Source organism: Hydractinia symbiolongicarpus, chromosome 14 (assembly GCF_029227915.1).
Source record: "Hydractinia symbiolongicarpus strain clone_291-10 chromosome 14, HSymV2.1, whole genome shotgun sequence".
NCBI lineage: Eukaryota > Metazoa > Cnidaria > Hydrozoa > Anthoathecata > Hydractiniidae > Hydractinia > Hydractinia symbiolongicarpus.
In genome coordinates this window covers 9,516,683-9,538,123 of record NC_079888.1, presented here as the reverse complement: position 1 = coordinate 9,538,123, position 21,441 = coordinate 9,516,683, and the positions used below count along the sequence as shown (strand labels likewise).

The window sequence follows — 21,441 nt, the reverse complement described above, 5'->3', positions numbered from 1 at the left end:
CACAAGTATCCTGCGCTGCATGTTTTGCTGCACTATTTGAAACCCTGCCAGTTCCACAGTAGCGTTGATAATTACCTGTATTTCCGGTAACACGTTGTCCATGCGTGAACTTGACTGCACGTGTTTCCTTGACTCAGTAAATAAATAAACTTCCTGTGGAACCATAGTTCTCCTGCGCCGCTAAGTTCCCTTTGACTTGTTCTCCCCCGTTTCTGGTTACCGGATCCAAAAGGAAACCTTATTTCCGACTTTTGTTGACCGTCAAAGTAATGAAGTCACGTGATTTAAATCTGAAGACTAAAATTTTGGAACTCAAAATCTTTTACGAATTTTAGATTTTAAGAGAAATCTTATTAAAAAATTAATAGATAGTTAAATACAAAACAAATAAATAGAAAAAGGTAAAGGAGCCTTTATATCATTCGCATAATGTATAATTAACAAATATTTTACTCTCACATTGAATAATCTGATAAAACTCCAATTCGCGCAAATTACATTTTTATCTTAAGTGAGTTTCATCTGATGTGTGCAATACGAACTGCTTATAACATACATGTGCATAAGTTGTTTATACAGGTGAAATACGTTCGTTCGTTTTATGTAGATTTGTATGTGCTTGCAGCCCCCTGCTCATAGCCTGCACACCTCTATATTTTCTTTTCTTGTCTTCTGTCCATTCATTTCTGTACTTGAATCGTTTTCACTGAAAAATGGGTTGTAATGGCCGTCCTCCGCGCCTGGGATTATCTAAATGCATCAAGAATTGCTATTCAATACTCTTAAAACATTTGTGTTGCATTTTGTATCCGCTAGATAGGCTGGTTAAAAGTGCTGATCGTAATTCAAACTTGCTTATTGGAGGCATCGATTCACATTATCAACCCTTATTTTGTTTATAGATTGTGGATAAAGAAACACCGAATTTAGAGAAGGATATTGGAGAGATTAATAATCTTACAATACTTACATCTTGTGGTATTGATGTTTGAAGTAAATTTGACCATGCTTTTAGTTTCGACTTTAATTTTGTAACAAACTTTTCGTTTGATGGTGAATTTGTTGGTATATCTTTATCATCAAAATAAACCCCTTTTACTTGAGAGAAATAACGACTGATAAGTGTCTTGCATAATTTCTAGATAAGAAATAAAAATATGCTTTATTTGTGCAGGAAGAAACTTACACAAGCCTTTTTTTCTAAAAAAAAATGTTTTTCAGTTTTTCCATGGGTACGCCTTGCGGAAGAGAACGCTTGTCACCTAAGAGATTTGTTGTTACTTTCGTCTAGTGAATAACAGCGGATAAGGGAAAACAAATTGTTTAAAACCAAAAAAAATCAAAAAATTCTGAAGCAACTACTTAAAAAGTATGATTTTCAAATCTCGACACAATTGTACAAGGGGGCTGTATTTTACAATAAGCGAATTTAAAAAAGTTATAAGCTGACTTACACTCTTTTTTATATTTCCCCCACAAAATAGACAAGAGACAAGTTGACATATTTCAAAGTTCGTCCCCACAAGTTGTTATATATGTCATTTCTATACTAGATTAACGTGATTTAAACTTGTCAAACACGTGATTTAAACTTGTCAAACACGTGATGTAAACTTGTCAAACACGCGATGTAAACTTGTCAAACACGCGATGTAAACTTGTCAAACACGCGATGTAAACTTGTCAAACACGCGATGTAAACTTGTCAAACACGCGATGTAAACTTGTCAAACACGTGATTTAAACTTGTCAAACACGTGATGTAAACTTGTCAAACACGCGATGTAAACTTGTCAAACACGCGATGTAAACTTGTCAAACACGTGATTTAAACTTGTCAAACACGTGATGTAAACTTGTCAAACACGTGATGTAAACTTGTCAAACATGCGATTTAAACTTGTCAAAGTTCAGCTGCCCTCCGACTGTAACTATGTTACATTACCGCCAGAGATACGTATAGCATTGCTCTAACATGCTTGCCTGCCACACAAGCCGGTTAGCGGTCAATAGAAGGCACCAAATGGGCTGACAACACTACATTTAAAGTGTGCCGGAGTGGTGACTCGAACCTGAAACCTTATGATTACAAGTCGAATGCGCTACCACTGCATCAACTCCGTAGGCATAATAGATTAAAAGGAACCATATATCTTTTTCTTTTTTCTACTTATTTTGGTATCATCTTTATTCTATATTTATTCTTTATTTATGCATTCACTATTTATATTCCACTTATTTTCTATTATTGTTATATTTCTTTAATCTTTAATTACTGTAATAATTATACTGCTATTTGTCACGTGATAATTACATATTCTGTTGTATTGTTATAATTTAGTATTATTTTATATATTTTATTATAATAATTTGTTGTTATAACATCTGTTTGAAATCCTTAGCATCTTTCATCTACTTTAAAATATTTTCACAGTTTGTCGATAGATGTTACATGAAATATGATCACTTAGAAATTGTATTCACCAAGTATTATAAGACTTAGGGTTACTGTTGTGTAACCTGTTACCATGAAAAATTCTCGAATTTATCACAACTCCTGTAATATTTATATAAAAAAGGGTTGTAATGCTTAAGTCTTAGCTTTATTTGGAGGGGGTAGATAGGATAGTTATTTTAGCACCGCCATCGGTTTGTTAAAGGTTGAAAATTTTATAAACTTAATTTCTCCCTATTATTAAAACAAAAGTGGAATTCTCTCTTCTTTATGTTTGAGCTTGTTTGGTAAAATTTTTTTTTTTTCTTAAAAAATTAATTTATTGTAACACTTCTCCCCTATTTATAAAAAGAGATCTCTTGTTTAATTTCAAACCACTCCATATATTTTCATTAGTTTCTGTACCAAGTTTCAAAGTCATAGCAGTTGTCCTTCCATGAATTCTATTAAGAGTGGTAAAATTGCACCTACCTTAACAAGAAACCCAAAAATACCCTAACTCTAAAGTTGGGTTAACTCTATTACAACCCTATTACAACCCAATTACAATCCTTATTTTCCTAAGGGCTAAGCGGGTGACACATCAGGCTGCTATAAACAGCTGCTTTACCGTGTATTCTTCTCTTGACTTTACTCTCGAAGTATTTTCCAATTCCTAAATTAAATCAACATCACCAACTTATTTTCCGGATTGACTATGCATGCAATATAGAAGGATGGATTAAAAATATAAAAAGCATTCTACGTACCTTACACTTCCCACTTCTTCTTCTATGCAATGACTTGAAAAAACGACAGGCTTTCTTAAGAGCATCGTGTGATGGAATTAAATTGAACGGACAAGGAAGGGTGTTTCCACCACTGATGTATTCAAGCCAAAGATTTGTACGAGCATACTTATGTTCGACTTCAATGTTGTTCTAGAAAGAAGTTTTTAAAAATGTTACAGTTGCGTTTTAATTTTTTTAAATGGAAAGTTTGTACTTTTTTGTAGAAGAAAAACGAAAATATAAAGGTGGAGTTCAACTGGTTTGTCACAACCTTGACTATTTTTCGTATTCTTGGTGAAAAGTTGCACAAATAACCCTATCCTTGCAAGTTGCATTTACAACAAATACTTTTTGGCTTTTTGCCACTTTTTTGGAGATTGAAAGGGAGTGTATCTACAACTTTACTTTTGGTACTTGAGTTGCTCATTAAAAAACTCGAATTTTAGAGATTATAAAAAAATTCTGCTAAAACAATTACCTCTTCAACCACCACAAATAACTTTCGATTTACTTAAGCTATGTTGAAAAAACTTGGCAGAGATATAAAATGTCACAAAAGAAATTGATTGGTGGTGATAAAATCTTGTGACGTGACCTATTTTGCTTTACAGTAGTGATAGAAATGCTTAAAAAATCAGGATTTCCCTTGGGCCACATCAGCAACACAGTTGCTATGACAACTACCAAAAGGAATTCCAAAAGATTTTCTATTAAAAAGTTGAAAAATAGGTAAATATTAGAAATTATGAATTTTTATCTATGCTTGGAGCAAGGCAACGTATTTTCATTAACCGTAGCTTGAAGAATAATTTTATTTTTTGTGTCAGATATCGTTTTTAAAGAAGTTGCTTATATTTTTTTTATATTTTACTAAAGTTACTATAAACTTCTTGCACATTATATTCCATTATACCCTTCCAAGCTTGTCCCCACCCAAAAAAAGGCTCAGGTTTACAGGAGCTTATAATTTGCAACATACTTCTATTTGTTGGTAGGAATTACTCATCATTGCAATCAACATATTTAGCAGCACGATCATGGAAACACCGTGGTAGAGAGTGAACAAAAAGTAGCTCCACAGATGAATCATTGTACCATCATTGAGACCTTCTAAACTGTCCAGATTAGCCATGTTCATACTTGCCCAGGCTAACGTTACCATAGTAGCAGGTAATCTTAAATAGCAAGGGAAAGGAGTTAAAATTTAATCTCAGATATTTTCGCGAGCAGAAATAATTTGCAAATTTTGTGAATTGACATCTCACTCGCAACAATAAATCCCCGTGAGATTTTTATTCTCTAGTTCATGAAATTAATTTTTCTATGAAAAACCTATCTAACTAAAGTTAAATGTAAACTTTTATTAATTTTTTAGAACTCACCCGTTGTAGCCTCCGCTAAGCATTTCATGCACGGCTGATTGATTTTGATTTTTCAGGTCAGCTAATCGTACAATCTCTTCGTACTTGCCAGATGAATGAAACAAAAACACCATACCAACAGAAAACGACCACAGTACCACACAGCTGATAAAGGCGAATTGAAAAATAACCTGAAAATATATGCAGTAGAGAACTGGTAATATATAGTTACTAATTTCGGAAGCCGGCGTCGAAACGCTAGGTGAAATTGATAATATTGACCCCTTCCTATAGCCTTGACTATTCGGCTTTATTTGCGATATCGTGTTGATTTTAATTATTTTAATCGTTGAAGCATTAGCTTCATTGTATTTGATTGGCCAGAGGTATACTAAAATGATTGAGACGGGAAGTTTAAACATCTACTAGCATGTTTTTTATTTCTAACAACACAGATATTTCATGTCTTTTTGCTGAATACCAGATTTATTCACTCTTAGTAAGACAATTTATTTTCTACACACATAAATATACTAGGACCCTGGGAGCAAAGTTAAGTTGCGTTATGCTAGGGACCTATTATCATCATAAGTACTAATTATCATACTCGGTAAAGATTGGAGGATTCATTTTAGTCGTCAAAACAAACAAGTCAAACAAACGGGTTTCCGCAGTATATACAGGTTTCGGTGAACTTACTTGAAGCATTCTCCCCAAACAAAGCTGCAGTAGACCAAGAAATCTTGTGATCTGACATAAGTAAACCATACGGAAGAAGCTCAGCACAATTGCCAGGGCGTAAAATCCGTCCGCAAAGCTAACAAAAAATTTAAAGGACTCGTCTTTGTGTGACGGATTTCGAAAGTACATGATTGTCCACATGAAGTACGAGCAAAGCATTAAAGTAATCATGCTAATGTCAATCCAATTCCATCCAATGCTAAAATACTCTTGCTTGCCTTGATATATCAACTGAAAAAAAGAAAAAAGAAAACAAGCACTATAATTATAATTGCTAAGTGGAGCACACACTGGGAGAGAGTTAATAACAGCCCTAAAGACTAAGTTATATTTAATGAAATTGCAAGTGTAAAAGATGCTTCAATTTTTTTAACACCGACCTGTGTAGAGTTTGCAATCATTAGACCATCCAAAATCTTACCTGTTTAAACTCATGAACAAGTAAACTAATAGTCCATACGAACAAGGTTGCTTCAATCGGTGTGGGAGTTTCTCCTGTTCGGATGCCAGCTTTTTCAGACGTAGCAATAACTGCTAATAGAACTAACAAGATAAGATATATTTTTATAAATAGTATTTTGTTACGTTTTAGTTTTAACCTAACTTCCTTTTTTTCATCCCTCCCTTTTTTTTTCTTAAATCTCACATTTTCCTTTTTTTCCGCAAATTCCTTGTTTCTTTATTCGTAAAAATTGACGACAGAGCGTGCGGTAAGCGCTTCTATTCTCTGATTTGTAATCTTTTGATACAAACCTTTGAACGTGAGCTAAAGAATATTCTGTGCTTAAACTTATTTTTGTCAAATATAGCAAACATTTCAACATAAAAACTATTAAAGATAACCCTCACCCAAAGAACAACAAGTCACGAACTATATTTCCTAAAAGCTTGTTAACAACTTCATTTGTTTTCCGAGTCTTTACATGAAGCTCCATCCCAGGGGAAAAGGTAAACACAACGGAATTTCATTGCAGTTCGACAATACCAAAAAATCTGAAGAAATTAGTTCTAAGCACTGTACGTCTTCGTTTACTTAAATTAGAAAATTTAACCAACTTACCTAACAATGTGACGAATGAAGCTGCACCGTTGACAAACTTCACAAGTGGATTCTTCACAAACTCACCAAACACCGAACACGGCGCAATAACATGCATTATAGACGTCAGTGGAAAAAGACAGGCCACGAGAAAAATGTAACATATTCTGTATAATAGACCTGAGGTCCGCCATCCTGGTACATTGTCAAATACAAGAGATGAGATAACATGCTGTGGAATAGGGTGCGCAACCACCTAAACAATACTGCGAGTTTAAAAAACAATTTAATGAACTTAAAGTACTTTCTGTATTTGCTTATCGCTACATTTTTGTGGGTTAACAAGTTTTGGGAGCGGATCAGAGTGACAAATCTTTCAAAAACTCTTAAAGGAATAAGTGTCAAGACCTTGGGTGAAAACATTCAATAATCTGAAGTTCATCGAAATATCATCGTAATCGGTTACAAGTTTTCATTATATTCTCATGGATTCGGCAAATTTATTTAAAAATAAACAGTGTAGAATCGGTCACAACACGAATAAGAAAGTAAATTTATATCAAGTTGTTAAACATGACAAAACATTGATCACCAAAGGCTTTGCTAACAGTATTTTTTACCCAGATAGAGCGATGGTATCTGTGAGTGAGGTTGCGTTTTCATTCATTATTCTCTCCTACTTATTGTAATAAAGCCGACAGAGAAATTGTGTAACTTCATGCTTATCCATATTTGCAAATAAAAACTTATTGTCAGGCCGTCGACATGTAGATGAAAACGTGATGTTTTTAATACACACCTTTAACTTCATTGCAAACTAGAGTTTATTTTATGTGCTCTATTGTCAAATAAAAAGTAAAATCTCTCGGGTTGAATCTAATTTTAAGTTCTTCTTTATCTCATATTTATATTAGCAAATCTAAAATTCAACATTGCGGAAAACAGTTGGCTCCTGTATGTTGCTAGAAAATGATTTCTTTTTTTTACGTTAACCATAATTAAAATAAAAAAATAGTTAGCTAGCGACTCAATGTGGTTCCCAGTTATTCCATAAAAACACAACTGTAATGGATATCCATAGTTTATTGTATCGAATGGCGCAGCGTTAGCGTAGAGAGAAAATTGTTTATTACCCCTAATTTTTTTTAAATCTTAATTAAAGACTGTAATGACGGTTTGATTAGCATTTTAAAGGGCGCCATTTTAAAAATAACTCACAATCACGAGTCTCAAAGACTGTAATGACGGTTTGATTAGCATTTTAAAGGGCGCCATTTTAAAAATAACTCACAATCACGAGTAGTAAGTCTCTATCCTTTTTAAAACTTTCTTTTTTGTATTTTAAAGTTATCCTAAAACTTTGGGGTAAGTTTTCAAGATGAACACAACATCAACTATAAGTGACATTTGTAAAATAGTTACACGACACAGCTAGGGATAAATTACATTACATGTGGTAAGCATGGTTAAGTACAAAAAGGTACCTTTTTTATAACTCATTCAAAGTTTTAGTTACTCCTGCCTACTTGTTATTTGTTGACAATTACTTGGAAGACTAAAGTTACGTGTTTTCTCGCTTCTAGGCTAATCAAAATCAAATTTTATATTTGTTTATAAGTTTTAGAAAAAGATATGTCAACTATGTTGTTGTTTCATGACCGTTTCAACAGTTCCAGTTAAGACTACGCTGTTGCTGACAAATTGCTTAATGTTTTGAGATTGTTGCTGATAATACAGGATAATACTAAATCGTAACGGATTGTCACCCAACCACCCCGAACCACCCCCAATGACCCACCAACGACCCTCACTGACTTCAGCGACCCCACAAATAAAAGGGAAACATTTGTGTTGTAGAAACAAGTTTGTAGTAAATAGTGAAGAGGAATTATATGTCTAGGTTATACGAAACTATTTATATTTTGTTTCATATTCTATGGCAATAATATTATAAACATTTTTTTTCTTGAAGAATGGCCGATATGATAATGATCAGCAATAATCCTCTAAAAATGGAACATAAAGAAGATTCAGTAAGTATTAACTACTGCCAAGAAAATCAAGGAATTAGATTTCGATGTGAATATGTAAGTAGGAAAGATTATTGGAGACTGACATTATATGACAAGAAAAATTTCGTTAAATATGTAAGTAGGAGAGATTATTGGAGACGGACATTATATGACAAGAAAAATTTCGTTTTGCAAAAATCTGACCTCGCGAATTCACTTCGTTTCTGCCTTTTTCATGAAATTCGATTGAATCATATGATTAAATTAAGCATTTTTCGGATTTGCGAAAAACTCATAAAAAGTTTTTTTCACAAAAATTTACCCTTTAAATTAACTTTTAGCTATTTCGGGTGATTAGGGAGAATTTGGTTCAGAGGAAAAGTCTCTTTATGAGTCACTGGAATTTAACAAGAATGAGGTGGGGGGTGAGGGGTGAGAGAGTCATTAGAAAGTGCATTGTACTTCTTTAAAGAAACAATTTTTTAGTGTAAGTTCTGTGCATCGTGCTGATACCACTGTCGTACGTACCTCTTTCTGCTCATACTCAATTGCCAACTTTATGAAGGATAAATGTCCATTTTCTTTTACTCTTATTTCATCATATTTCATCAAACAAATAACTTCGTTTTCCGATTCAAGTTGGTCAAGCAATTGACAACAAAACCTTTGGCAGTCATCTTTCAATTGGTGATAGGTCTTCTCAAAGCAATCCTCTTGCCTCCCCAATGTTTTGCATTTTTTGTAGATTTTAAAAGCCGTCAGGAAGGGATCAGTGGATGTTAGGCCGATCCAAACAGGGTTGGACAATGCTTTTAAATGTTCTATACGTCGTTTTGATTGTCCCAACCTATCAACTGAGCACACGGAACAAAGACAGCCAAAATCATGCGGTTCTGAAATACCAAAGCCATTTGATAAAAATAATTTTAAAATTTGAAAGTTGCCATGTTGCGCGGAATTTATCAACGCTTTGCTTACTGCATGTTCTTGAAAATCACAGAATTCACTTTTTACAAAAACTTTATTTCTGTCTGTTCCAGTTAGCACACTACACTGGTTGCAGTTTGTTTCAGTTAACTGGTTACTGTCGTCTTTACCTGTTATGAAATCAAGTAGTAGAGATACAGCATCGTAACAATCCCGATGGACGGCTTCACATAACAAAAAATCAATTTCAGTTTTAATCGTCGTTATATCAGCCGTCATTATATTTAGTTGTCTAAAAAAAACATTAATACATTTTTCTACTACTAGTCGTTAGCACGTGGAAAAATCCACGGGTTCGCCCGTCCTTTTTATACCGCATTGCGTGCGTCTCGCTACCTGCGCAGCTAAGCTACCATTTTGCGTGACAGACAGACAGACAGACAGACAGACGGACAGACGGACGGACGGACGGACGGACGAATTATTATTATCAAGCTTTTTTGTGTTTCTAACTGCATATCTAGGCTATAGAAACATCAACATTAAACATGTTGCCTTCTGTATTTACCATGTCAATATTTGTGTCCAGATCTTCTAACAAGTTTGCAATGACTTCATGCACATGTACAATACACTTGTATAAGAATGTGTTCAGAATAATTCCAGCACGAAAATTGATAAAATTCAAGAACATTTCAGCCTGTTCTGATTTTTATTATTTTCATAAAAAACTGTGTATGTATATATAACACATTCTTATATATAATAAACGTAACGAAAATAAATTAAAAAATTACAAAGACGTGTTGTGAATGATACATCAAATTTTAATAAAGAAATATGCTCTGTTTCAGAACGTTTGAAATGTTCTTTCATAACAGCTAAAAGAGAACTCATTTAATCGCAAATCACTCAACATTATTTAAAAAAATTATCTCAGTGAAGTAAAAAAAACACATTAAAACTTAGAAAAAAGAAAGTTAAAATATTTAACCTTTTTGTCTCTCGATATTTGCTAGCTTGGAATATTCTTTATTTAACTTTCTGTAAGAACCATCTGCTAAAGTAAAATAAAAAGAAGACTAAAAATAATTGTGAAAAACAAAATTTAATCACGTATATATATTTTCTTGTGAGCTATGTAAACTTTTAATTAAATCCAATTCCTGAATAGGAAACTAACATGTTTTTTTACATTCGCGTGTGTGTAAAAAGGCAGATGGATTGATTCATTTCTTATGGTTTTGTAATGTCGGGTTTTCATTACATTTCGTTTCTTTTAAATCTTATCAAATGCTTGAGATATTCTAACCTTTCCTATTTATGCAGGAAAACTTACTTAAAATATAGAATTTTTAGTTAATTTTGTTTTTATTTACAGATGGAATTTTCTTCATAGGACAAAGAAATGTTTAAACCTCTTTGAAATTCACGTTGCGACGAACATGTTCACAACAAAATCAATATATATTCATCTATCTACCCTAATTAATTCTAACTCAAGTTTGCGTTTTTATCACAACATAACTTGCGTACGTTTAGGCTGAGGTATTAGCAAAACGAGCTTTAGATCAATATTATATGAGACGGGTTAACCTGTTTTGCTCGTCAAGATAACATTAACAGCTTGACATAAAGACAGATTATAAGCAACATAAAATTTATTTTACATTATATAAAGCAGGCTAGCCGCCTAGGTGAGCTGGCTCGTTTTCTTAACCCAGCACGAGTTGATTATGTTGGTTGACTCAGTTCATGTAATATTACTTGCCGAACCAGTTCCGAGTTTAAAAAACCAAAACATGCGCATTGCAAGCTGACACGAAAGAAAACCAATGATTTTGATGTTTTTTTAAGTTCATTTTGTTAAAAAATATGTCAGTATTGAAACAAAGACAACAACAGAAAAACTTGTATTTGAATTAGCAAGCTATTGGCAAACAAAATTTTAACTTGTTATTGCCAGTTTGCCGTAAGAAAAAAATTCGGTATACTAAACAAGTTAAGAGCCTTTGTATTAAAGTAAATTTGAATCTGTGATGAATATTAAAAGAATATACGCTTCGATAATCAAAATGCATACCCCAATTGGGTACCCTATGTTTTTAATTAACCCTTTGTGGTCTGTTGTTTATATATTTGCATGCATGTATGCGCATGTTCATTGTTCTACACGCAAAATCACAACATTATGTCACAACTCATCTATATTTCATCACATTTGGGCAATTATCATTGCTTAGGCCCCAATTGATTGCAGTGTCATGTAATCAACCAATAAAGATAAGCAACAAATGTATAAAAGATTGTTATTATAGATCATGTTTTCGTCGTTCACTCGGGTGACTTACACATTCAATTCAGGAGGTTTTTGTCAAACATGACATTATATGTAAGACGCATTTCAAGTTCTTAAAAATTGCTGAAATAAGGGTTTCGCAAACTTTTGTATTAAATCTAGTTCTCATTATGGACACTACGTTAAGGGAATAAATATTCGCGAGAACTGAATTTCGCGATTTTGCGAATTTTTCGGCTTTTTGCGAAATGCTTTAATTGCCACTGTGTTTTTCCATGAAAATAAGTTCTCGCTAAATGTTGTCATTTCCATCTTTTGCGACATTCTTTTTTTCAAACGTTGTTCTTAGCAAAAATTCATTGTGGTAGCATCCATTCGCCAATCTTTAACCGAACCCGCGTTATGTTTATCTGTAATGGTTAACACGAAAACTGTGACAGGCAAAGTCGAATATATTTTCTAAAGTTTTCTTAAAAACCACCTATAAAATATCCTCTAAGACCATGTTTTGTATTTTATAAAATCTTTGTTTACATTAGAAAACGGCTACAAGAAATCACGCGATAAAAAAAAATTGTTCTGAATAATTAATACACGGGCAAATTCACGGGCAATTAAACACTGTTATTGTTGTTGTCGATTTCGTTTCAAACGTTTATTTCTAATTTTAATGAAATTAACAGTAAATAGTTCTGTTATAAAGCACAATAATTTTTTAAGTGGATACTTTAAATAACTACTATATATTAAATAACGAGTATATAATAATAACAGAGATAATTTTTATGTTAAGGGCACATTGAAGAACGTCAAAATTGAAAAGCATTGATTCTAGTAAAAACAGGTAAAGACAATTAAATGCATTTTTTCACAGAATATTTAGAAAAATACCTTAATCAAGAAAAATGATATCTGATGTTGTAGCTTGGGAGAAAGAATACGTAATTTTTCCTCCAAGGTTGTAGGATTGAAACGTTAATTAAAGATTGATTGTGAATTGCGTGTTTTTTGGTTTCTGCAACTTTACATTGGAAGACACCTGTGTTCGATTGAAAGTAATATAACATTTTAATATAACATTTTTCCATTTCGTCTTAAACGCACTTAGAAAACACCTGCAGGTAATTTAACCAACTTCTTTTACTTAAGCATTTTGATTGTTATTTCAAAAGAAATTTCCAGGTCCTTGCCATTCGCGGAAATTTTAATGCCATTCACGGAAACTTTAATTCTTTAAAATTAAATTCTCGCTAAAATTGATTCCATCAAGGTTATATTTATTAAAACAACAGCCTAGGCAAATATATGCAAGTTATAGATTATAATCGTCGGGAAAAATCCACAAGAATTAGCTCATCACTACTCAAAGCTACTTTTCGGCTTGACAACAAACAGCAGCTATTAATATTACAGAGGTTATCAACATTTTCAATTTTTATTTGGCAAATACAAGGCTGAAGTAGGTTATGAATCCATGTTACCAGTACAATGTTTTTTCAAATACGTGGTTGTTTAAAAATACATTGAATATATTAGAACCGGGTTAGCTCTTGCTACAAAGTTCTTGCAACAACATCTGCTCTATATCTTTTTATATATTTTTGCATGTAACATACTATATTTCTAAGCATTTTTGTCTAGACAAAATTCATTGAAAATCTGCCTAACAGCAGAAGGTAAGATATTTGAGGTAGATAACTTTTTGTTGATTTTGTTCCAGTTTCAAAGTAAGATTTTACCGCTCTCCCTGTTCACAAAGATAAAAATAAATTCATGTTAAGAAATTTAAATACAAATTGGTGAATCTTGCTCTGCAAAAGACAACAGTTAAAAATTAATTTCAGTGCGTTTTGGATCTTCTGAATATACCTGAAAAAGCTATTAATTAGCCCATAAAGCCAGCTAGCAAGCTGTGGCCCTTTTTCCATTCAATAAAAGGGTATTTGATAAATGCAACTCTATGTGTAGCTTGGTTATTAAACTTTTTGATATGCTTTGTGGCATGTGTTTAACAATGCTTTCGTTTTGTAAAAAATCTGGAGTTCATGTAGAAGAGGTTTTATCTCATGAGAGTGATAACGAATTTGAAAATGATGACGTTGAAGAGAAGATCACCATGCATAAAACGCTGACCATGATTGGTAGATTAATAAACTTGAAAGATTACAATATAGAAGAAAGAACTTATTTATCCTTACTTAATGATGTTTGAGTCAAAAACTTAAAACAACAAAGTTTTTCTTCAAGTAAAATTTGTTTAGAAAATATTTTCGTTAATCTAATTGATTTTATGATGTTGATATTTGTTTGTTATTTTCAACAAAAGTTATATTTATTACGTTCAATTTAGTTGTTTTCTTCTTTTTTGGGGGTCTCAGTCCAGCACAATACCCGCTAATTTTTTAAGTTACACATTTCGTATACGAAATCGCTTTTCTTCAAATTTTGAGCTTACATTGCGAAACTTTCCAATAGGCGGACACCTCTAATTAGCGGACACTTTGTTCATGCACCAACGGCGTCCGCTATTTAGAGAGAATATTGTATTTGCTTCTCGAAATATCTGTGATTCCTTTTACCTTTTATCCCGCCTTAATAATCTCTTTTTCCTTTCCGGATTTAAGATATTGATACATATCTGTCATTACTTTAACATAGCGCGGCTTTGAAGTCGTGACGTCTCAATTTTGAGCTTCCATAATACAAGACCCAAAATATTTACTGAAAATCCGTTTTTCATACTTTTTAAAGGGCGCATTTGTTGTTAAGTGTAACGGCTGCAGTGAGTCATGTTTTTTGAAATTATTGCAGATTCTACACTATAACTTGCCAAAATGTTTATTGGGCTTTAAAAGGGTCCCACACTAGAAGTCTATTTTGAGTGTCGCAAAGCCTTTTCTCCTTTTATCTTTCCATTGTATGGAACCGAAATCCTCTATTAAACAAATAGTTTCGGTCTAATTACTCCAATTTGTCTCATTGAAAGCTAAGGTGTTCCTATCAGTAAAAGTGAAGTTTTTTAAAGATCTTTCCCTTTTCCCGGTAAAAATGAGCTAAAATGGTAGGATGCAACCGTCAAGCGACTCACAAAGTGTCGAAGTTATAGCCTTTTTTATCAGTAGCCTTAGCACGCGAAATATGCTTTTCCCCTTTAGCAGCCATTGTTATGCTGTCGGTAGCGACAAACTTCGACGACGTTTGATCAACATTATAACGAGCTCGTCTGGAATGTCATATTTCAGAATTTTATTAGTAATTTCTCGAAGATATCAAGATCTCACTTCAGCCCAAAGAGACTTAATAATTACTGATCTAGATATAAAGACTGCGCAACGGAAAATGGGAAAATTATACAATGATCGAACCCATGATCCTGTTACGCCAAATCTTTCTTGATCGAGATCTTTGCGTAATCTTGACTATTTTTTAATTAATTAATGTACTGCGTTATATTCATGTAATAAAGTAAAGCATTATCATGGGTTGTTTTACCTTTAACCTACTTTCGTAAGACCTAAAGCTATCATCATCCATTTTATATATATTGATATCCGGGAAAAACTGTTTTATATCCCAAAGGAAACGGTAAACATATTTAGAGAAAACTTTTGTGGGCTTAAATCTCTAAAAAACGCACTAAAGTAAAGCTAAAATGTCAAATAGAGCGTTGCTATAAGCGCAAACCAGCCGCGTCTGAAATTTGAGCAAGAAACTGCGGTCGGTTTAAAATCACACGTAACGAAATAACATTTAGAACTTTCCTGAACACCGACGTCGCGACGAAAGGGTAAACCAACATAGCACACTACTCTGAATGTGCGATTTAAAAAGCATGGAAATACGATACAGCAACCATCTAGGGATTTAAAAGCGGGACAAACTGACAACGATTCCGAGGTCGTAACTGGGTTCAAATTGCGATTTGTGAACTTAAAATCGGTAATAAGATGGTTTCTAAAATTTAAAGTTCATGTTTTAATTTAGGCCATCCTGGATGAATATAACAAATTACAAAACGGGGAGTCTTCTAACTGGGATGATAACAAATATTTTACATCAGCTACATATCATTTTTCTAGTAATTACGTGTACAATGACACCGATATTAAAAAAAATATTACTAAATATTTATGGACAACAGGACCAAAAATTTAAGTAGCAAAGTTTGCTTAGATTTTTTTACAAGTTAGTCAAACTGCAAACACTTCGTAAGAATAAAAACATTTTTCAGAATTCAAGTAAAAAAAATCAAAAATAACGACAAGAAGGAACAGATAAACATTTGGGAGGCCACTGTTTGCGAAAAGAACATCAAACAAAGGGGAATGTGCTTTTAAAGCTATTAAAGTTACATCTTAATAAATGATGCAGTTAAAATGGTTTGAGTAAATATGTTTTTGGTACAATTCTTCATGCGAGCATCCACTTCTTTTAGTTGTGCAGATCTCATCGGAACATAAAACATCTCTTCGATACAAAAAACAGTCATTCAGGATTTTGAAGCGTATAACCTTGTCCATGCACGAGCTAAGATTCAAAATAAAGAACTAACATTTGCACTGTACATTTTTTTAAGCAATCAAAATTTCAAAATGAGGATTAAATTTGAATTTTAACAATCAGTAATTACAACTTAAATCTCACTAGGTTAATTCAGACATAGAGAATAAAAAGAAAAACTGCTCACAAAAAAACCCTATTAACACTTGAAAACATTTTCTAAGGATTCACATAATGCTTAGCATATGCTTAGAAAATGCCAAAATTTAAGGATTCTTATAAATGCTTTTCTTAAAAAAACAAACTTATTGTTTGAAAGAACTCTCACAGAAGGGGTGAGGATGTGCCATAGGAATTTCCACAAATATACAGATGATCAAAACATGTGTTGTCATGGTTTAATAAAATCATATTTACCGGTTTCGATCGCTTGCTCTTCGTTAGCCTTCCACTTTTCAGCCACATCATTGGCCAGTGGATCGTCCGGGTTTGGTGCACTTAATAAAGCTTGAATGGACAGTAGAACGGTTCTTATTTGAAGTGCTGGACTCCATTTATCTACAAGATATCAAGCACCCGTGAAGTTATTACAAATATTTTTATAAATATTTAGTAGTAGTAAACGAACATATGTGTAAAATACTAACAAATGCATCAAACATCTTCATTTCAACAGTCTGTTATAAAACAAAAATTGTCAAAGCATACGGTACCCGACCTTCTTAAGAAGCATTCAATTGACCTTAACCTGTTAATGGGACTAGCATGGAATATATTTTGGATATTTCTGGCTGACTGAGGAAGTTAAGAGATGAGACGTCTCCTCCGGAAAATAAAGATCATACCTTTTAATATATCCAAACAAATTCTTCCTAGCTTATCAACATTCGGATGGTATATTTTCGTCATAAAGCGCACTTTCGGTGCAGCCATTGGATATTCCTCAGGAAGAAATAACTCTAACGTGAATGTACCTCCTTCGAAGGGAGACTAAAATGGAAAAACATCGACACTTTTAAAACACATATATACAAGTTAATTGATCGCAAAAACTTATTTTCTTATGTGAATAATTACAAAATGGGAAGTCCTATTCTACAGAGATCTTAAAACGATCAACCACCAACGCAAATTTAATTTAATTTAGCACTTAACAGTATCCCACATAATGTATCCACAATGGCAATGTCAGGCAACAGATCGATCAGGACCAAAACAGGTCATATACCTCTCTCCCACTCGATCTGTTAATTTTCTGTTTGCAATTGTAAAGGTATATTAAATGTGATTATATTTCATGTTATAAAGTACAAGTATATTTTTACCCCATAACAACTTACATCTTTAGGTCCAGCTATTGTAACATGAAAATATCTACCATTATGCTCATCAGGAAGTGCAGTTATACCAGCTACAGGTTCTGATATAAGTCGTGATGTTTCCTACAAAACAATAGTAACAATAAGTCTTTTTTGTGATTTTTGCCAGCTTAATTTAATCTGTGTATAAAAGTAAGTAAAATATTTAAAAATTTAAAATCCTCAAATTATTCCACTCAGGTTTTGCATTGTTCGCAAAATATTGAATTTTTCATTGTGTTTTCAAAAAATAAAGAAATTAAAATGAATACAACAGAAAACTTTAAGTATTCCCTAAAATATATTCTATCTGATGTCCGTGGTTATGTGGTTTCTCTGTAAAAAACTGCGAAAAAACTTTTTGCACTTCCTTGCAATTGAACCTTCATAATAAACTTGTCCTTAATAACACAAAAATAATAAATGACTTTTTCGGGCTTCAGTTAGTTGTACACTTATTTATCTCCTTTATACAACCACTTTCTATTTTGTTATATTTCTTTTTGTTTCTATTTTGTTATATATGTATCAACTCCCCTAAACAGCTTTATTTTTGAAAAAAGACGCATTACAAGCAGCATATGTGTCACTGATACGTGTTAAATTAGACAGAAGACTTGACAATGAACAGAACAAACTCATACGTGTTTAGTAGTATGGGTAGCAAAATAAATTTTTTTAAAGGTCATGCCAAAATAAAATTAATTTTTAAATTTAAATTTCGCTCTTAATTTATTACATTGCAAAACATTTTTTGCTGGTGTTATTTAACAATTTTATGAAAAAGTTATCTTCGACTTGTGTTTACTTAACAATGCATTGTGAGTGGTAGTGAACAAGACTGTTATTTCTATTAAAATTTAAGGAGGATTATTGCCCTACAGGAACAATCTATAATTGGAGGATAAATTTTCGCGAATTTTGCCCAAATTCACGAAATTTAATCCTCGCGAAGTATAACCAAATGGGGAATTCGTGAAAATAAGTTCTAGCGAAATTTTTAAAAAGCCTCTATTCGCAAAAAAAAAAATCCTTGCGAAATCTTTTTTTTTTTTTTTTCACCACTTTTGTCCAAAGTATAATATCAAAACAGTTATAAAAATCACACATTTACCACATATTATCATAAATAATGCTTCTTTAAAGATTTCATCGCTATAAAAATTTAGTTTCAAGGTGAACAGATAACTTGTAACTTGGTTTGAAATAAACTTTTCAAAATCAAGCACTGAAAAACATCAACAACCAAGATCCATCGTCCTCGCCATGTGCACATGAAGAACAAGGATTCAATCAAATTGCTTTTTCTGGGCTGAAAATTTGTAGCCAATATACTGGTTATGAAAAGCAGCCTCTGCCAGGGTCTTGTTAAGCCGTCAAAATAAGCGCTAGCGGCTTTGGGGTAGGGAACAAGCCCTGGGGAGGAGAATGAGTTTCATTCATTCCAGGCGAAAATAAATTCTCGCGAAATTTTTGAGAAGCCTCGATTCGTGGAAAAAAATACTGACGAAAATTTGTACACTTAAGGTAGTTAAAATGCACCCTTACTTGTCCCAAAATAAAAAATAAAAGCACAAGGCAAGTAAAAAAAACAACAGGATTTGCAGCCACGCACTTGAAGTGGATTAATGAGTATAGGTCCTGTGAACAAAGTTGAGCAGTAAGAGTATTATATTTTTGTATTTGTGTACTTAGTTACACTGGGCTATGTTTGTGATGTGAAATTTTGTGATGCATCAAGAAAATATATACTGTTATTTAATTTATGAAATACTAAGTTATCAAAATTCTTTTAAAATAAACAAAAACTATATCCACAATTCCATCCTTTAAAATAAAGAAAATTAATTTCTTTTCTTTTATTTCAATTTCACCCTTTGTTCACAATAAGTATATATCAATGTGAGACCCTGGGTAAACCTCAAAACTTATAATAAAAGCATAGCCCAAAACCTACACCCAACACTCAATTCCTTAAATAACCGTGCAAGAGTTACACCAATTCACTATACCTCTTAAATGATAAAATGGTGATTTAAGTACATTTTACTTACAAGAACCTAGGTGCATACTATATATTTCACAGTACAATCAATGTACAATTTTCAGAAAAGAAAATCTCTAGCTAAAGTATATAGAAAAAATTACGTGAACGTCCTAATTCCTTGATTTCAAGTTTCTTGTATTTTTCATTACCATTACCATTTCCGCCCTCATCAAAAATTGTGCACTTTAGAGAACTTTACAGGATCTATATATATATATATATATATACATCTGAAAATACTGATATATATGTGATTGGTTTTTGGTTTTAAAAGTATATTGTCACACATTTTCCGCAGACTGGCAGTACAGGATCTTTCCCCGATCGGGTGACTGTCCACCGATCGGGGTAAATCATTCGATCGAATGAGTGCGCAACCACCTGATCGGGAGAGACCTACCTGAATCGGGTGAGTATTTTTCTTGCTTAAAAATGCTTTTTAAAAGGGCAAGCCGCTGGCCAAAAGTGCAATATAATTTTTGTTTACATTAAGTCATAAACTTATTTTGTGCCGTTTCAACGATTAAAATAAAAATTCACCGTGCCGTTCCAATGTTATTGATGATTTCTTGAGTTGGATTGATTACATGGTGCATATTTTCAGTCTAGGTTGCACATGTTGTGCCTCTGAAGCTCATTTTAGTTGTCTTATAGACATGTGCTTGGAATTAGTTTAGTAAGAAGCCAGTATAGCAAGCTATATAGAGAAAAATATGCATATTTTTTATATAGTAGAGAAATATTGATATCTTTAACATAGCTAGTTGGCTGTCTCCAGAGCTTAAGAGCTTAGTGGCCCCCAGTGGAAACAATCCACTAACTATAGGTTTTTGTGATTTTCTGGGCTAGCCACTTTAAATATTTATTATTATTATTATTATTAAGCTGACTAGGTGCTAGGCAGGAACAGTCTCTCCCAAGGACCTTCGGTTTGTTTATTTTTTTAGCTAGCTAAAAATTTACCGCCAGTTATGACCCACTCAATCAGGTGGTCGTGAAAAATTGCCGCCAGTGCCGACTCACTCGATCGAGGGGTTTACTCAATCGGGGGACACTCACTCGATCGGGGAAAGATCCCGTACTGACTGGCAAAATACAGAACAGCATTAGGGTGACATAATCAAAAACACATGCAGAAAAATTTCAGTATTTCTTATATATTTAATATATTGTCAACCAAAATTTGTGCAACACGGTAGGGTTCGCTTGCTGCTCCAATAAATCATCATGCAACAAAGTTTCAGTAACTCTGCTGTGTGACTAAGGACACAAATACAAAAATATAATACTGTTAGCGCTCAACTTCCTCCACAGGACCTATATTCATTAATCCAGTTTAAGTGCATTTTGCCAAGTCAGGCCATTTGTGCATTTATGATTGGTTTATTAGCTAGGGAGCTAGCTACAGCTTTTTAGTTGGCTACAGTTTTTTAGTTAGCTAGTTATAAGGGTACAATAAGACTCGACTATGAACATAACCTAAAATTTTCCCTGTGTGTATAGCTAGCTAATCTATAATATAATAATCAGCTAAACGCCACGCTAGCTACAGAGGGAAAGTTTAACTTGTTTTTTTTTCAATGCACTTTGTTTTGCTTTTATTAGATTTCTATTAAAAATATTGTAACATGAAAATATAACATTTCTTTTCCGAAAGTTTACCTTAAGTATTCTTCTAGGTAGTCCCGCCATTATAAAAACAGGTTCGTCACTGCTTAGTTGCTTGTGTCAGTTTAGTTTTCCTGTGCTCTCTACACCTTTCGCTACCATATACCTGAAATTTCTTAGAAAGTTTCCGTACCGAGTAGCAAATCCTACTAAAATTTAAACATTAAAGATGGGGCATTTTACACGTCTTCCGCCTGCTGGCTATTGTGTAGTCTATTCTTCTTGTATATTTGTTACAGCCAAACACTGGCTACCTTAACACCA

At 33.1% G+C, this 21,441-nt stretch overlaps 2 protein-coding genes across 4 annotated transcripts; both read right to left on the bottom strand.

Annotated features, from left to right (window-relative positions):
- Positions 1–432: 432 nt before the first annotated feature.
- Positions 433–10,344, bottom strand: LOC130625641 (short transient receptor potential channel 4-like). Of its 3 annotated transcripts, XM_057440741.1 has the most exons (12): positions 10,300–10,343; positions 9,476–9,597; positions 8,907–9,271; positions 6,388–6,622; positions 5,749–5,870; positions 5,286–5,558; positions 4,608–4,777; positions 4,205–4,400; positions 3,205–3,375; positions 3,066–3,110; positions 971–1,138; positions 433–750 (listed from the first exon to the last, which is right to left on the bottom strand). In XM_057440741.1, exons 2-12 carry the CDS (start codon positions 9,582–9,584, stop codon positions 634–636), a joined length of 1,971 nt encoding a protein of 656 aa, XP_057296724.1. In that variant the 5' UTR covers positions 9,585–9,597; positions 10,300–10,343; the 3' UTR covers positions 433–633. The 3 variants fall into 3 exon arrangements, with proteins under 3 accessions (XP_057296724.1, XP_057296723.1, XP_057296722.1); XM_057440740.1 differs by having other exon boundaries at positions 8,907–9,597; positions 10,300–10,344; XM_057440739.1 differs by lacking the exon at positions 10,300–10,343 and having other exon boundaries at positions 8,907–9,964.
- Positions 10,345–15,617: 5,273 nt separating this feature from the next.
- On the bottom strand, positions 15,618–21,331 carry LOC130625777 (ubiquitin-conjugating enzyme E2 N). The gene is made up of 5 exons (XM_057440882.1): positions 21,172–21,331; positions 17,445–17,546; positions 16,950–17,094; positions 16,522–16,662; positions 15,618–16,131 (listed from the first exon to the last, which is right to left on the bottom strand). The coding sequence occupies exons 1-5, from the start codon at positions 21,199–21,201 to the stop codon at positions 16,094–16,096; spliced, it is 456 nt and encodes a 151-aa protein (XP_057296865.1). The 5' UTR covers positions 21,202–21,331; the 3' UTR covers positions 15,618–16,093.
- Positions 21,332–21,441: the final 110 nt, after the last annotated feature.

Excerpts from the sequence above, each read along its gene's own strand:
- LOC130625641 (XM_057440740.1), bottom strand. The coding sequence starts at position 9,584 with ATGACGGCTGATATAACGACGATTAAAACTGAAATTGATTTTTTGTTA. Across the intron at positions 6,623-8,906 it reads TTGAGTATGAGCAGAAAGAG|GTGGTTGCGCACCCTATTCC; the intron begins GTACGTACGACA and ends AGTATTGTTTAG. Across the intron at positions 5,559-5,748 it reads TTGTTCATGAGTTTAAACAG|TTGATATATCAAGGCAAGCA; the intron begins GTAAGATTTTGG and ends TCTTTTTTTCAG.
- LOC130625777 (XM_057440882.1), bottom strand. The coding sequence starts at position 21,201 with ATGGCGGGACTACCTAGAAGAATACTTAAG. Across the intron at positions 17,095-17,444 it reads CAATAGCTGGACCTAAAGAT|TCTCCCTTCGAAGGAGGTAC; the intron begins GTAAGTTGTTAT and ends TTTCCATTTTAG. Across the intron at positions 16,663-16,949 it reads TTGTTTGGATATATTAAAAG|ATAAATGGAGTCCAGCACTT; the intron begins GTATGATCTTTA and ends GATATCTTGTAG.